The sequence below is a fragment of the Haliotis rufescens genome, unplaced genomic scaffold, assembly GCF_023055435.1.
Source record: "Haliotis rufescens isolate VD_foot unplaced genomic scaffold, xgHalRufe1.0.p SCAF_139, whole genome shotgun sequence".
NCBI classification, from domain to species: domain Eukaryota; kingdom Metazoa; phylum Mollusca; class Gastropoda; order Lepetellida; family Haliotidae; genus Haliotis; species Haliotis rufescens.
Window position 1 is genome coordinate 52,218 of NW_025963823.1, and position 16,527 is coordinate 68,744.

Here is a 16,527-nt window from a genome sequence, read left to right on the forward strand (position 1 = left end):
GATGTCACAGTGGTTTTAGCTACACACCAAGCACACCGCAGAGCTCCAAGGAAGCCTATTAATATCCCGCAAGCGATGCATGTGGTGATTTGCTGTCGGCTAAATGTTTTCGTTTTACACATACATGTAGTTCAACCCCCTTTATCAATTACCATTAGACTGGCCTTCACCATACCCTCTTACCTTTTGTCGGGACAAGAACTATTTCAATTGTCTCTGTGGCATGTATTCGATAACAATAACAAACTTAATTTGAACAAAGGACACAAAGTAATTTCTCCTTAACAGACAACACCTAAAAGCTGGGCCATATCTATATTAGGACATGCGGAGATCGTGGCGGGAGATTGATGCAAAAGTTCAAACGCTTGAGAAAAAGTAAAATTGAAAAAAGTGCAGTTGATGTAGAAATTAAACATCTGGTTAATTAATCTGATTTGGAAAGGTGCGCCGCATCCCCATGCATGCACAGAACATGCTGTTACACCTCTATAAAAGAGAACGTGCAGAAGGTAACTTTACGTTTTCTGAGGTTTGCATTCATCAGAACCATCAAATATGCATCTTCTTAAAGTCGCAGTGCTCCTTGTAGCAGGTGAGCATACCTCGTTGGTGCCTAAATGTAAATCTACACTAGTCACGCTGTATAATCGCCTGGCTGAAAGTTCAGATCATTTGTGAGAAAAGTTACTTGACAGTCACTGTCAATCTATATAGGAAACCTAAATATGATATGCCATCTACTCCAACTGTCAACATTTTATTAACGCGATGTGACTGTGTTTACGTCTTAATAATTGCTTTTAACTAGCCTGAACAGTACACATTATCAGCGTCGCAAATAATGTATTGTGTTTTCTCTTTCTGACAGTTCTTGCTGCAGTGTTCGGAACCAGCATGGCCAAGGGTCATGGTGGTGGTCATGGTCATGGTCATGGAGGTGGTCATGGAGGTGGAAAGGGTCATGGCGGCAAAGGTCATGGTGGTGGCCATGGGGGCAAGGGACACGGAGGCCATGGTGGCGGACACGGGGGCAAAGGACATGGAGGCGGCCATGGAGGAAAGGGGCACCATGGATAAACATAGCAGCTGGTAGGTAGACGGTTAGATCTCACAATGGTTGTGTTGCAAACGTTCTTAACTGTGTTTTCCAAAGAACAATTAACGCCTGACGGGATGAACTCTTTCCTCGGGAATACTCGTTTCTGTAAACATAAAGTATATATCTCGGAGGCAATGTCCTCTGCAAATTTCAGTAGAAATGACATGCCTGATAACTTTGGCCTATTCTTCATTTCAGAAAGATGTGTCACGAGAAAGCCCTTGTTTTTTATTCCACTGCTGCTGGACAACGGGGAAACAACAACTCATGTAAAACATGATGATCTTGTATTTTGTTTGACCAGACCTCTGAATAAAAATACACTCCAAAGTGTTAAATCTGATTACACATTATCTTCTCTTTTATTGTGTACGGGGATCACTGGGCTAAAGTGAGAATGCTCTGGCCGCCAATACATTTACCTCTTACCAAATTGGTATGAGGAATGATTCATATGCACACTGGTTTATCATGGACTCTCTCTCTCTCTCTCTCTCTCTCTCTCTCTCTCTCTCTCTCTCTCTCTCTCTCTCTCTCTCTCTCTCTCTCTCTCTCTCTCTCACACAAACACTAACAGACAAACAAGCCTACTGACACATTTGCTATCTTGATAGCGCCTCCCGCGTCCATATGATAAATTCAATGCATATCGACAATGGTGTGCATATTAGGTTAATACCATCAAATGACGACGAATCCTTGCTAAGTATGTGGGTTGATACAAGATATATATGACTCAGTGGCACATTTGAGAGACCCGACGCACGTACCAGTTGAAAGTAGTTGGGACATGCCATAGAGCAGGCGTTGTGCAGAATTGGACTGATTACTACCTCTATCCTAAGTTGCTTTATAGCTGCAGTTAAACACTACGGCATTTTGGATGACATGAGCCATGGTGTTTCGGGGAGTGGATTTTATAGCATGCACGAAACAAGGATGTGTCGTCTTATCATATCTCAGACCATACTCTCTTGCTGTCAGACTTAAACCTACGTCTGTCACTTGGGCTGTTATGTACATGCACTAAGTATTATTTTATTTGCACAATTGCTTTAGTTCTGTAGTCATTCTAGCATCCATATCGAAGAGAATGAATAATACAAACAGTAGCATAATTGTCAGATCGATGTTTTAATTCTTTGAGGCAATGATGATACACGAATCACAATCAATACAATAGGTTATCGACTACACAGTGGATTCCCAGCATCCAGATTCTCATGTGACTGTGTACTTAGGATATCAATCCCCAACGTCTCGGCAGCTTCATCCGTGGTGACCGTGTCCTCCGTGGCCATGACCTCCGTGACCATGACCTCCGTGACCATGACCATGTCCTCCATGACCGTGACCACCATGTCCATGTCCATGACCTCCATGTCCGTGACCACCATGTCCATGACCACTATGTCCGTGGCCACCATGACCGTGAGCACTAGCCAAACCCAAAACGGCTGCCAGAGCTGGAAAATAAACAAAGACACACCCATGTATAAAGCATTACACTTTATATAGTAGATGTTGAGGAGGATGTTGCTTGAAACTTGAAGCAACACACTTTCCTGTGAAATTAACACTTTTACGCTGTTGGAATATAGGATTTGGAGTTACAATACTGTCATATCACACACAAACAACTCCATTTTAAAGATTGCATGGGACATGTTACTTTCCAGCGTTTTATTTCGGACAGCTAATACCATTTAAACTGATATAGCATGACAACAGAATGATAATACTCACCAAGGCCAAGAAGTGCGGCGAAGTTAGAGAACTGCATATTGTATCGTAATGTCCTTCTTTGGTAAGCGAAAGGAAAAAACTGATGGCTGCCAGTTTTTTACGAACTTATATACCTCGCGATCGCGGAAATGGTAGAAAAATTATATCATAATGATATTATTGCATAAACTGCTTTGTAACGCTTGTGGTGATGTCACAGTGGTTTTAGCTACACACCAAGCACACCGCAGAGCTCCAAGGAAGCCTATTAATATCCCGCAAGCGATGCATGTGGTGATTTGCTGTCGGCTAAATGTTTTCGTTTTACACATACATGTAGTTCAACCCCCTTTATCAATTACCATTAGACTGGCCTTCACCATACCCTCTTACCTTTTGTCGGGACAAGAACTATTTCAATTGTCTCTGTGGCATGTATTCGATAACAATAACAAACTTAATTTGAACAAAGGACACAAAGTAATTTCTCCTTAACAGACAACACCTAAAAGCTGGGCCATATCTATATTAGGACATGCGGAGATCGTGGCGGGAGATTGATGCAAAAGTTCAAACGCTTGAGAAAAAGTAAAATTGAAAAAAGTGCAGTTGATGTAGAAATTAAACATCTGGTTAATTAATCTGATTTGGAAAGGTGGGCCGCATCCCCATGCATGCACAGAACATGCTGTTACACCTCTATAAAAGAGAACGTGCAGAAGGTAACTTTACGTTTTCTGAGGTTTGCATTCATCAGAACCATCAAATATGCATCTTCTTAAAGTCGCAGTGCTCCTTGTAGCAGGTGAGCATACCTCGTTGGTGCCTAAATGTAAATCTACACTAGTCACGCTGTATAATCGCCTGGCTGAAAGTTCAGATCATTTGTGAGAAAAGTTACTTGACAGTCACTGTCAATCTATATAGGAAACCTAAATATGATATGCCATCTACTCCAACTGTCAACATTTTATTAACGCGATGTGACTGTGTTTACGTCTTAATAATTGCTTTTAACTAGCCTGAACAGTACACATTATCAGCGTCGCAAATAATGTATTGTGTTTTCTCTTTCTGACAGTTCTTGCTGCAGTGTTCGGAACCAGCATGGCCAAGGGTCATGGTGGTGGTCATGGTCATGGTCATGGAGGTGGTCATGGAGGTGGAAAGGGTCATGGCGGCAAAGGTCATGGTGGTGGCCATGGGGGCAAGGGACACGGAGGCCATGGTGGCGGACACGGGGGCAAAGGACATGGAGGCGGCCATGGAGGAAAGGGGCACCATGGATAAACATAGCAGCTGGTAAGTAGACGGTTAGATCTCACAATGGTTGTGTTGCAAACGTTCTTAACTGTGTTTTCCAAAGAACAATTAACGCCTGACGGGATGAACTCTTTCCTCGGGAATACTCGTTTCTGTAAACATAAAGTATATATCTCGGAGGCAATGTCCTCTGCAAATTTCAGTAGAAATGACATGCCTGATAACTTTGGCCTATTCTTCATTTCAGAAAGATGTGTCACGAGAAAGCCCTTGTTTTTTATTCCACTGCTGCTGGACAACGGGGAAACAACAACTCATGTAAAACATGATGATCTTGTATTTTGTTTGACCAGACCTCTGAATAAAAATACACTCCAAAGTGTTAAATCTGATTACACATTATCTTCTCTTTTATTGTGTACGGGGATCACTGGGCTAAAGTGAGAATGCTCTGGCCGCCAATACATTTACCTCTTACCAAATTGGTATGAGGAATGATTCATATGCACACTGGTTTATCATGGACTCTCTCTCTCTCTCTCTCTCTCTCTCTCTCTCTCTCTCTCTCTCTCTCTCTCTCTCTCTCTCTCTCTCTCACACAAACACTAACAGACAAACAAGCCTACTGACACATTTGCTATCTTGATAGCGCCTCCCGCGTCCATATGATAAATTCAATGCATATCGACAATGGTGTGCATATTAGGTTAATACCATCAAATGACGACGAATCCTTGCTAAGTATGTGGGTTGATACAAGATATATATGACTCAGTGGCACATTTGAGAGACCCGACGCACGTACCAGTTGAAAGTAGTTGGGACATGCCATAGAGCAGGCGTTGTGCAGAATTGGACTGATTACTACCTCTATCCTAAGTTGCTTTATAGCTGCAGTTAAACACTACGGCATTTTGGATGACATGAGCCATGGTGTTTCGGGGAGTGGATTTTATAGCATGCACGAAACAAGGATGTGTCGTCTTATCATATCTCAGACCATATTCTCTTGCTGTCAGACTTAAACCTACGTCTGTCACTTGGGCTGTTATGTACATGCACTAAGTATTATTTTATTTGCACAATTGCTTTAGTTCTGTAGTCATTCTAGCATCCATATAGAAGAGAATGAATAATACAAACAGTAGCATAATTGTCAGATCGATGTTTTAATTCTTTGAGGCAATGATGATACACGAATCACAATCAATACAATAGGTTATCGACTACACAGTGGATTCCCAGCATCCAGATTCTCATGTGACTGTGTACTTAGGATATCAATCCCCAACGTCTCGGCAGCTTCATCCGTGGTGACCGTGTCCTCCGTGGCCATGACCTCCGTGACCATGACCTCCGTGACCATGACCATGTCCTCCATGACCGTGACCACCATGTCCATGTCCATGACCTCCATGTCCGTGACCACCATGTCCATGACCACCATGTCCGTGGCCACCATGACCGTGAGCACTAGCCAAACCCAAAACGGCTGCCAGAGCTGGAAAATAAACAAAGACACGCCCATGTATAAAGCATTACACTTTATATAGTAGATGTTGAGGAGGATGTTGCTTGAAACTTGAAGCAACACACTTTCCTGTGAAATTAACACTTTTACGCTGTTGGAATATAGGATTTGGAGTTACAATACTGTCATATCACACACAAACAACTCCATTTTAAAGATTGCATGGGACATGTTACTTTCCAGCGTTTTATTTCGGACAGCTAATACCATTTAAACTGATATAGCATGACAACAGAATGATAATACTCACCAAGGCCAAGAAGTGCGGCGAAGTTAGAGAACTGCATATTGTATCGTAATGTCCTTCTTTGGTAAGCGAAAGGAAAAAACTGATGGCTGCCAGTTTTTTACGAACTTATATACCTCGCGATCGCGGAAATGGTAGAAAAATTATATCATAATGATATTATTGCATAAACTGCTTTGTAACGCTTGTGGTGATGTCACAGTGGTTTTAGCTACACACCAAGCACAACGCAGAGCTCCAAGGAAGCCTATTAATATCCCGCAAGCGATGCATGTGGTGATTTGCTGTCGGCTAAATGTTTTCGTTTTACACATACATGTAGTTCAACCCCCTTTATCAATTACCATTAGACTGGCCTTCACCATACCCTCTTACCTTTTGTCGGGACAAGAACTATTTCAATTGTCTCTGTGGCATGTATTCGATAACAATAACAAACTTAATTTGAACAAAGGACACAAAGTAATTTCTCCTTAACAGACAACACCTAAAAGCTGGGCCATATCTATATTAGGACATGCGGAGATCGTGGCGGGAGATTGATGCAAAAGTTCAAACGCTTGAGAAAAAGTAAAATTGAAAAAAGTGCAGTTGATGTAGAAATTAAACATCTGGTTAATTAATCTGATTTGGAAAGGTGGGCCGCATCCCCATGCATGCACAGAACATGCTGTTACACCTCTATAAAAGAGAACGTGCAGAAGGTAACTTTACGTTTTCTGAGGTTTGCATTCATCAGAACCATCAAATATGCATCTTCTTAAAGTCGCAGTGCTCCTTGTAGCAGGTGAGCATACCTCGTTGGTGCCTAAATGTAAATCTACACTAGTCACGCTGTATAATCGCCTGGCTGAAAGTTCAGATCATTTGTGAGAAAAGTTACTTGACAGTCACTGTCAATCTATATAGGAAACCTAAATATGATATGCCATCTACTCCAACTGTCAACATTTTATTAACGCGATGTGACTGTGTTTACGTCTTAATAATTGCTTTTAACTAGCCTGAACAGTACACATTATCAGCGTCGCAAATAATGTATTGTGTTTTCTCTTTCTGACAGTTCTTGCTGCAGTGTTCGGAACCAGCATGGCCAAGGGTCATGGTGGTGGTCATGGTCATGGTCATGGAGGTGGTCATGGAGGTGGAAAGGGTCATGGCGGCAAAGGTCATGGTGGTGGCCATGGGGGCAAGGGACACGGAGGCCATGGTGGCGGACACGGGGGCAAAGGACATGGAGGCGGCCATGGAGGAAAGGGGCACCATGGATAAACATAGCAGCTGGTAAGTAGACGGTTAGATCTCACAATGGTTGTGTTGCAAACGTTCTTAACTGTGTTTTCCAAAGAACAATTAACGCCTGACGGGATGAACTCTTTCCTCGGGAATACTCGTTTCTGTAAACATAAAGTATATATCTCGGAGGCAATGTCCTCTGCAAATTTCAGTAGAAATGACATGCCTGATAACTTTGGCCTATTCTTCATTTCAGAAAGATGTGTCACGAGAAAGCCCTTGTTTTTTATTCCACTGCTGCTGGACAACGGGGAAACAACAACTCATGTAAAACATGATGATCTTGTATTTTGTTTGACCAGACCTCTGAATAAAAATACACTCCAAAGTGTTAAATCTGATTACACATTATCTTCTCTTTTATTGTGTACGGGGATCACTGGGCTAAAGTGAGAATGCTCTGGCCGCCAATACATTTACCTCTTACCAAATTGGTATGAGGAATGATTCATATGCACACTGGTTTATCATGGACTCTCTCTCTCTCTCTCTCTCTCTCTCTCTCTCTCTCTCTCTCTCTCTCTCTCTCTCTCTCTCTCTCTCTCTCTCTCTCACAAACACTAACAGACAAACAAGCCTACTGACACATTTGCTATCTTGATAGCGCCTCCCGCGTCCATATGATAAATTCAATGCATATCGACAATGGTGTGCATATTAGGTTAATACCATCAAATGACGACGAATCCTTGCTAAGTATGTGGGTTGATACAAGATATATATGACTCAGTGGCACATTTGAGAGACCCGACGCACGTACCAGTTGAAAGTAGTTGGGACATGCCATAGAGCAGGCGTTGTGCAGAATTGGACTGATTACTACCTCTATCCTAAGTTGCTTTATAGCTGCAGTTAAACACTACGGCATTTTGGATGACATGAGCCATGGTGTTTCGGGGAGTGGATTTTATAGCATGCACGAAACAAGGATGTGTCGTCTTATCATATCTCAGACCATACTCTCTTGCTGTCAGACTTAAACCTACGTCTGTCACTTGGGCTGTTATGTACATGCACTAAGTATTATTTTATTTGCACAATTGCTTTAGTTCTGTAGTCATTCTAGCATCCATATCGAAGAGAATGAATAATACAAACAGTAGCATAATTGTCAGATCGATGTTTTAATTCTTTGAGGCAATGATGATACACGAATCACAATCAATACAATAGGTTATCGACTACACAGTGGATTCCCAGCATCCAGATTCTCATGTGACTGTGTACTTAGGATATCAATCCCCAACGTCTCGGCAGCTTCATCCGTGGTGACCGTGTCCTCCGTGGCCATGACCTCCGTGACCATGACCTCCGTGACCATGACCATGTCCTCCATGACCGTGACCACCATGTCCATGTCCATGACCTCCATGTCCGTGACCACCATGTCCATGACCACCATGTCCGTGGCCACCATGACCGTGAGCACTAGCCAAACCCAAAACGGCTGCCAGAGCTGGAAAATAAACAAAGACACGCCCATGTATAAAGCATTACACTTTATATAGTAGATGTTGAGGAGGATGTTGCTTGAAACTTGAAGCAACACACTTTCCTGTGAAATTAACACTTTTACGCTGTTGGAATATAGGATTTGGAGTTACAATACTGTCATATCACACACAAACAACTCCATTTTAAAGATTGCATGGGACATGTTACTTTCCAGCGTTTTATTTCGGACAGCTAATACCATTTAAACTGATATAGCATGACAACAGAATGATAATACTCACCAAGGCCAAGAAGTGCGGCGAAGTTAGAGAACTGAATATTGTATCGTAATGTCCTTCTTTGGTAAGCGAAAGGAAAAAACTGATGGCTGCCAGTTTTTTACGAACTTATATACCTCGCGATCGCGGAAATGGTAGAAAAATTATATCATAATGATATTATTGCATAAACTGCTTTGTAACGCTTGTGGTGATGTCACAGTGGTTTTAGCTACACACCAAGCACACCGCAGAGCTCCAAGGAAGCCTATTAATATCCCGCAAGCGATGCATGTGGTGATTTGCTGTCGGCTAAATGTTTTCGTTTTACACATACATGTAGTTCAACCCCCTTTTTCAATTACCATTAGACTGGCCTTCACCATACCCTCTTACCTTTTGTCGGGACAAGAACTATTTCAATTGTCTCTGTGGCATGTATTCGATAACAATAACAAACTTAATTTGAACAAAGGACACAAAGTAATTTCTCCTTAACAGACAACACCTAAAAGCTGGGCCATATCTATATTAGGACATGCGGAGATCGTGGCGGGAGATTGATGCAAAAGTTCAAACGCTTGAGAAAAAGTAAAATTGAAAAAAGTGCAGTTGATGTAGAAATTAAACATCTGGTTAATTAATCTGATTTGGAAAGGTGCGCCGCATCCCCATGCATGCACAGAACATGCTGTTACACCTCTATAAAAGAGAACGTGCAGAAGGTAACTTTACGTTTTCTGAGGTTTGCATTCATCAGAACCATCAAATATGCATCTTCTTAAAGTCGCAGTGCTCCTTGTAGCAGGTGAGCATACCTCGTTGGTGCCTAAATGTAAATCTACACTAGTCACGCTGTATAATCGCCTGGCTGAAAGTTCAGATCATTTGTGAGAAAAGTTACTTGACAGTCACTGTCAATCTATATAGGAAACCTAAATATGATATGCCATCTACTCCAACTGTCAACATTTTATTAACGCGATGTGACTGTGTTTACGTCTTAATAATTGCTTTTAACTAGCCTGAACAGTACACATTATCAGCGTCGCAAATAATGTATTGTGTTTTCTCTTTCTGACAGTTCTTGCTGCAGTGTTCGGAACCAGCATGGCCAAGGGTCATGGTGGTGGTCATGGTCATGGTCATGGAGGTGGTCATGGAGGTGGAAAGGGTCATGGCGGCAAAGGTCATGGTGGTGGCCATGGGGGCAAGGGACACGGAGGCCATGGTGGCGGACACGGGGGCAAAGGACATGGAGGCGGCCATGGAGGAAAGGGGCACCATGGATAAACATAGCAGCTGGTAAGTAGACGGTTAGATCTCACAATGGTTGTGTTGCAAACGTTCTTAACTGTGTTTTCCAAAGAACAATTAACGCCTGACGGGATGAACTCTTTCCTCGGGAATACTCGTTTCTGTAAACATAAAGTATATATCTCGGAGGCAATGTCCTCTGCAAATTTCAGTAGAAATGACATGCCTGATAACTTTGGCCTATTCTTCATTTCAGAAAGATGTGTCACGAGAAAGCCCTTGTTTTTTATTCCACTGCTGCTGGACAACGGGGAAACAACAACTCATGTAAAACATGATGATCTTGTATTTTGTTTGACCAGACCTCTGAATAAAAATACACTCCAAAGTGTTAAATCTGATTACACATTATCTTCTCTTTTATTGTGTACGGGGATCACTGGGCTAAAGTGAGAATGCTCTGGCCGCCAATACATTTACCTCTTACCAAATTGGTATGAGGAATGATTCATATGCACACTGGTTTATCATGGACTCTTTCTCTCTCTCTCTCTCTCTCTCTCTCTCTCTCTGTCTCTCTCTCTCTCTCTCTCTCTCTCTCACAAACACTAACAGACAAACAAGCCTACTGACACATTTGCTATCTTGATAGCGCCTCCCGCGTCCATATGATAAATTCAATGCATATCGACAATGGTGTGCATATTAGGTTAATACCATCAAATGACGACGAATCCTTGCTAAGTATGTGGGTTGATACAAGATATATATGACTCAGTGGCACATTTGAGAGACCCGACGCACGTACCAGTTGAAAGTAGTTGGGACATGCCATAGAGCAGGCGTTGTGCAGAATTGGACTGATTACTACCTCTATCCTAAGTTGCTTTATAGCTGCAGTTAAACACTACGGCATTTTGGATGACATGAGCCATGGTGTTTCGGGGAGTGGATTTTATAGCATGCACGAAACAAGGATGTGTCGTCTTATCATATCTCAGACCATACTCTCTTGCTGTCAGACTTAAACCTACGTCTGTCACTTGGGCTGTTATGTACATGCACTAAGTATTATTTTATTTGCACAATTGCTTTAGTTCTGTAGTCATTCTAGCATCCATATCGAAGAGAATGAATAATACAAACAGTAGCATAATTGTCAGATCGATGTTTTAATTCTTTGAGGCAATGATGATACACGAATCACAATCAATACAATAGGTTATCGACTACACAGTGGATTCCCAGCATCCAGATTCTCATGTGACTGTGTACTTAGGATATCAATCCCCAACGTCTCGGCAGCTTCATCCGTGGTGACCGTGTCCTCCGTGGCCATGACCTCCGTGACCATGACCTCCGTGACCATGACCATGTCCTCCATGACCGTGACCACCATGTCCATGTCCATGACCTCCATGTCCGTGACCACCATGTCCATGACCACCATGTCCGTGGCCACCATGACCGTGAGCACTAGCCAAACCCAAAACGGCTGCCAGAGCTGGAAAATAAACAAAGACACGCCCATGTATAAAGCATTACACTTTATATAGTAGATGTTGAGGAGGATGTTGCTTGAAACTTGAAGCAACACACTTTCCTGTGAAATTAACACTTTTACGCTGTTGGAATATAGGATTTGGAGTTACAATACTGTCATATCACACACAAACAACTCCATTTTAAAGATTGCATGGGACATGTTACTTTCCAGCGTTTTATTTCGGACAGCTAATACCATTTAAACTGATATAGCATGACAACAGAATGATAATACTCACCAAGGCCAAGAAGTGCGGCGAAGTTAGAGAACTGAATATTGTATCGTAATGTCCTTCTTTGGTAAGCGAAAGGAAAAAACTGATGGCTGCCAGTTTTTTACGAACTTATATACCTCGCGATCGCGGAAATGGTAGAAAAATTATATCATAATGATATTATTGCATAAACTGCTTTGTAACGCTTGTGGTGATGTCACAGTGGTTTTAGCTACACACCAAGCACACCGCAGAGCTCCAAGGAAGCCTATTAATATCCCGCAAGCGATGCATGTGGTGATTTGCTGTCGGCTAAATGTTTTCGTTTTACACATACATGTAGTTCAACCCCCTTTATCAATTACCATTAGACTGGCCTTCACCATACCCTCTTACCTTTTGTCGGGACAAGAACTATTTCAATTGTCTCTGTGGCATGTATTCGATAACAATAACAAACTTAATTTGAACAAAGGACACAAAGTAATTTCTCCTTAACAGACAACACCTAAAAGCTGGGCCATATCTATATTAGGACATGCGGAGATCAACCCTTGAGAAAAAGTAAAATTGAAAACAGCGCAGTTGATGTAGAAATTAAACACCTGGTTAATTAATCTGATTTGGAAAGGTGCGCCGCATCCCCATGCATGTGAGCATACATCGTTGGTACCTAAACGTAAAGCTATGATGCACCTGTTGTAATTAAATAGTGAATCTACTTTAATTCCAGGGTTATCAATCATGCAAACAACGAACATCACATCCAGTAACCTATGTTGCTCATGTCAATATTTGGATTGTCTGGTCCATACCTTATTATTTACACGTCATCGCCGTCATAAGCTGGACTATCCCGATTGCGACGATTAACAACTCACACGCACGCACGCACGCACGCACGCACGCACTCGCACACGCTTACATACACGCACACACACAAAGTTTTGTAATAGTAAAATCTCTGTCCTGTTACTCATACTTTTAATAAATATCTTACAAGCAGAAATCGTTAAGGTTGACATTTTTATGAAAGGACCTTTTCAAATTGTTCAAACAAAAGTACCACGTGTCATTTCTTCAAATTTCAAAACGAAAAGGCCGATTTAGCCGGGAGGAAAGTTTGGAAAAGTATGCACTAAATTTTGCATTTATTGTTAAATATAATCTCAATACCACCGTACAACAATTACAAAAGGACCATACAAATTGACCAGATACATGCAGAGGCAATGCATTGGGCTGATATACATCTATTCACATTTTCAGGTCTGACTATTTTCATTAAACACGGGCTCATACTGCCATGGACGAGTAAGTTTTCATCGGGGATATTGTCTGGCGATGCGTTGGAGAATGCTAGTGATCTCCCTGACACAATACAGAAGCAGTGATCGTCTGCAGTCAACTCTCCACTATGACGTCAGGTCATGTGATGACAACAATGGTCATCACCTCTCGATAATTTCCGGAATACGAGTTGGTTTTAACTTAATTGACTTTCAATTGTTTTCATATGCTTTATTTATTATTTATTCCCATACATTTTATTTATGCTGTACATCTCCTTTAATTAGACTACATGTATGGTATAAACAAAGTTTAACCTTTTGTTAAGGAGGATTTGTTAAGGAGAATTCATATCTAATTCACCTGTAAAATTGTATATTACAACATGATATTGCCATAGTATACGGCCATAGGAAACCATACAGATGACCATACCTGAATCGTTCTGATGTTAAAAGTCAATTCGTCGGGATGGCGCTCAACCTCCTGTGTTAGCAGGTCAATTCGGCGTGAGAGTTTAAGTGTTGAAAACAAGTAATAGGTGCATACTTTCAAACTGATACAGAGTTCTTTACACATTTGGGGGCCAAATGGTGCCCTATAAAAAGTTATATTCGCAGAGCTCAAAGGGGATCCAATGAAGATATACACCAGTACTTGTCCCGGCATCATAATTTCTTCTATCTGTAACCCAAGTTTAGCTGTTAATTACACGACTCATGATGTCATGCTTATGTGGAGAAGAACAAATGATTTACTAACCGGCCATTTAATATTCTAGAGGACGATGCTGAGATTTCTTTCTGGGCTATAGTTTCGGTCATTTCTTCGAAACGCGCACTTCTTTACAGTGAGTGGAAGCGCTATACCATTTGTTTTCCACATCATGATTTTTTCAAAACAACCAGATTGTCCACCAACGAACTATTATTTCTTTAGTATATTCTGGTGTTTTGAGCATTAGCCTCGCACAGTATTACTGGTCGAATGGTACATTGCGCTACACCTGATGTACATGAATGTCTTAGCTACTGATGCTATGTAGAAACATATTGCTGGCTGCAATTATTTTGTCACAACACTTAGTGAATTGGCAAAATGGACAAATCTGAGTACAGAGCGGTGATAAAGTTCCTTGTCCTAGAGGGTCAATCTGCCAAACAGGTGGAAGAGCGATTGACTGCAATATATGGAGAGTCGTCCCCCATCGTCTGCAACTATCAAACGGTGGGTGCAGGAATTTCAGCGTGGCAGAGAGAGCTTAGAAGATGATGCCCGGTCCGGACGGCCCTCAACCAGTACCAGACCTGAAAACATTGACACTGTACACAAACTAGTGATGGAAAACCGCCGTATTACTCTCCATGAGATAGAAGAAACAACAGGCCTATCATATGGATCCATACATAATATAACTCATGGCAAACTCCACATGTCCAAAGTGTGTGCCAGATGGGTCCCGAGAATGCTTACAGATGACATGAAGCTATCAAGGGTCACAATCAGTGGAGACTTGTTAACTCGGTACAACGCCAACCCAGATGATTTTCATTTTAGGATTGTAACCAGTGATAAAACCTGGGTTTATCATTATGATCCGGAGAGCAAACAGGAGTCGATGGAATTGAAACACGCCACTTCTCCAAAGACAAAGAAGTTCAAAGCCACCAGATCCAACAAGAAGGTTATGATGACCATCTTCTGGGACAGCAAAGGAGTGATTCACATCGACTACCTGCCCCATGGCACCACAATGAATGGGGAGTATTACGCCAGGTTATTGAAGCAGGTGCGCCAATCCATCAAGGTGAAACGCCGTGGGAAAATCCGTCGTGGGATTCTGCTTCACCAGGACAACGCACCAGTCCACACGAGCCATGTTGAAATGACAGCTGTGCAAGAATGTGGCTACGAACTCCTCCCTCACCCACCCTATTCTCCAGACCTAGCCCCCAGTGACTTCCACCTCTTTCCCAGGCTGAAAAAACACCTCCGGGGCCGAAGATTTGAAGATGACGATGAGCTAGCTGCTGCTGTGGAGGGTTGGTTAGGGGACCAGAATGTTGACTTCTACTGATCGGGCATCAGTGACTGGCAAACTAGGTGGAACAAGTGTTTCGAGTGTGAGTGTGTGTGTGTGTGTGTGGGGGGGGGGGGGGGGGGGGGGGGGTTTGGTTGGTTTGGTTGGTTTGGTTGGTTGGTTTGTTGTTTAACGCCGCACTCAGCAATATTCCAGCTATATGACGGCGGTATGTAAATAATCGAGTCTGGACCAGACAATCCCAGTGATTGATATAATGAAATCCACGCAACTGGGATCGATGACGTGCATCAACTAAGTCAACGACCCAGACCACCCGATCCCGTTAGTCGCCTTTTACCACAAGCATAGTCGCCTTTTACGGCAAGCATGGGTTGCTGAAGACCTTATTCTACCCCGGATCTTCAGGGGTCACATGACAATTTAGGGATTTCCAGAAGTCTGCCTGTCAACCAATGTTGGCCTAAGATGAGGGGAAATTGGGTTTAACGTCGCGTCCAAGATTATTGCACTTATATAGCGATTCTGTTAACTCTTCCGCCTGTTTGACATGTAACTGTTTGTCACATCATGTATAACAGAACAAAACAAAGTTGCTGCAAGACTTGTTTTATTCTCATGACAAGGAATATGCAATACAAAGATGAATAAATGGGAAGAAACGATAACACTCAAATAGTCATCCATCAATTAAATAGTTTCTAAAAACATAAAGTAACAATCGATTTGGTAATGCTGCAAAACAATATTTGTACATTCACAATGTGTTCATCATGTACAAGCATCTACCTTCAATTCAAATTTAGAATTTCAACTGTACACAGTGGTCAAACCGGTTTCTACGTTCGTACCTCAATGAACGTAAACATCTTTTAAAGTCAGTTCTTAAGTAAACCGAATGTGGCATATACGACATAGCTTTTAGTGACAATCCACCGGGTACAGACCGATTATGTGAACATGTAATCATAAACTCTGTTGTTGGTATTACAACTTATTTCCGAAGATCCGTGGTATAAAAGGTCTTCAGCAACCCATTCTTGCCAAAAAAAGGCGACTACACTTGTTGTAAGAGTCGACAGTCGGGACGGGTGGTCAGGCTCGCTGGCTTGGTTGATGAGTGAGTGAGTTGGGTTTAACGCCGCTTTTAAAATTATTCCAGTTATATCGCGGCGTGTCAGCTTGATGTGGGAGGAAAGCCCGAAGTGATGCAGGTCTCTGACGTTTACCACTTCGGTGAAACCAACGAGCACGGATATGGTGCTGACAAACCTTGAAACAAAATAGGGGCGAAATGGGATTC

The 16,527-nt window shown here is 42.1% G+C and overlaps 1 protein-coding gene and 4 long non-coding RNA genes across 5 annotated transcripts; all 5 read left to right on the forward strand.

Moving 5' to 3' along the window:
* Positions 1–511: 511 nt before the first annotated feature.
* On the forward strand, positions 512–1,445 carry LOC125379110. Its single transcript, XR_007220579.1, has 3 exons — positions 512–595; positions 872–1,092; positions 1,301–1,445. It is a non-coding gene; the product is annotated as an uncharacterized LOC125379110 (long non-coding RNA).
* A 2,104-nt stretch (positions 1,446–3,549) lies between these two features.
* LOC125379124 lies at positions 3,550–4,482 on the forward strand. The gene is made up of 3 exons (XR_007220590.1): positions 3,550–3,632; positions 3,909–4,129; positions 4,338–4,482. It is a non-coding gene; the product is annotated as an uncharacterized LOC125379124 (long non-coding RNA).
* Positions 4,483–6,572: 2,090 nt separating this feature from the next.
* LOC125379125 lies at positions 6,573–7,505 on the forward strand. The gene is made up of 3 exons (XR_007220591.1): positions 6,573–6,655; positions 6,932–7,152; positions 7,361–7,505. It is a non-coding gene; the product is annotated as an uncharacterized LOC125379125 (long non-coding RNA).
* Positions 7,506–9,600: 2,095 nt separating this feature from the next.
* LOC125379126 lies at positions 9,601–10,534 on the forward strand. Its single transcript, XR_007220592.1, has 3 exons — positions 9,601–9,684; positions 9,961–10,181; positions 10,390–10,534. It is a non-coding gene; the product is annotated as an uncharacterized LOC125379126 (long non-coding RNA).
* A 3,838-nt stretch (positions 10,535–14,372) lies between these two features.
* LOC125379115 (histone-lysine N-methyltransferase SETMAR-like) lies at positions 14,373–15,260 on the forward strand. The gene has a single exon (XM_048395049.1). The coding sequence runs from the start codon at positions 14,373–14,375 to the stop codon at positions 15,258–15,260; it is 888 nt and encodes a 295-aa protein (XP_048251006.1).
* Positions 15,261–16,527: the final 1,267 nt, after the last annotated feature.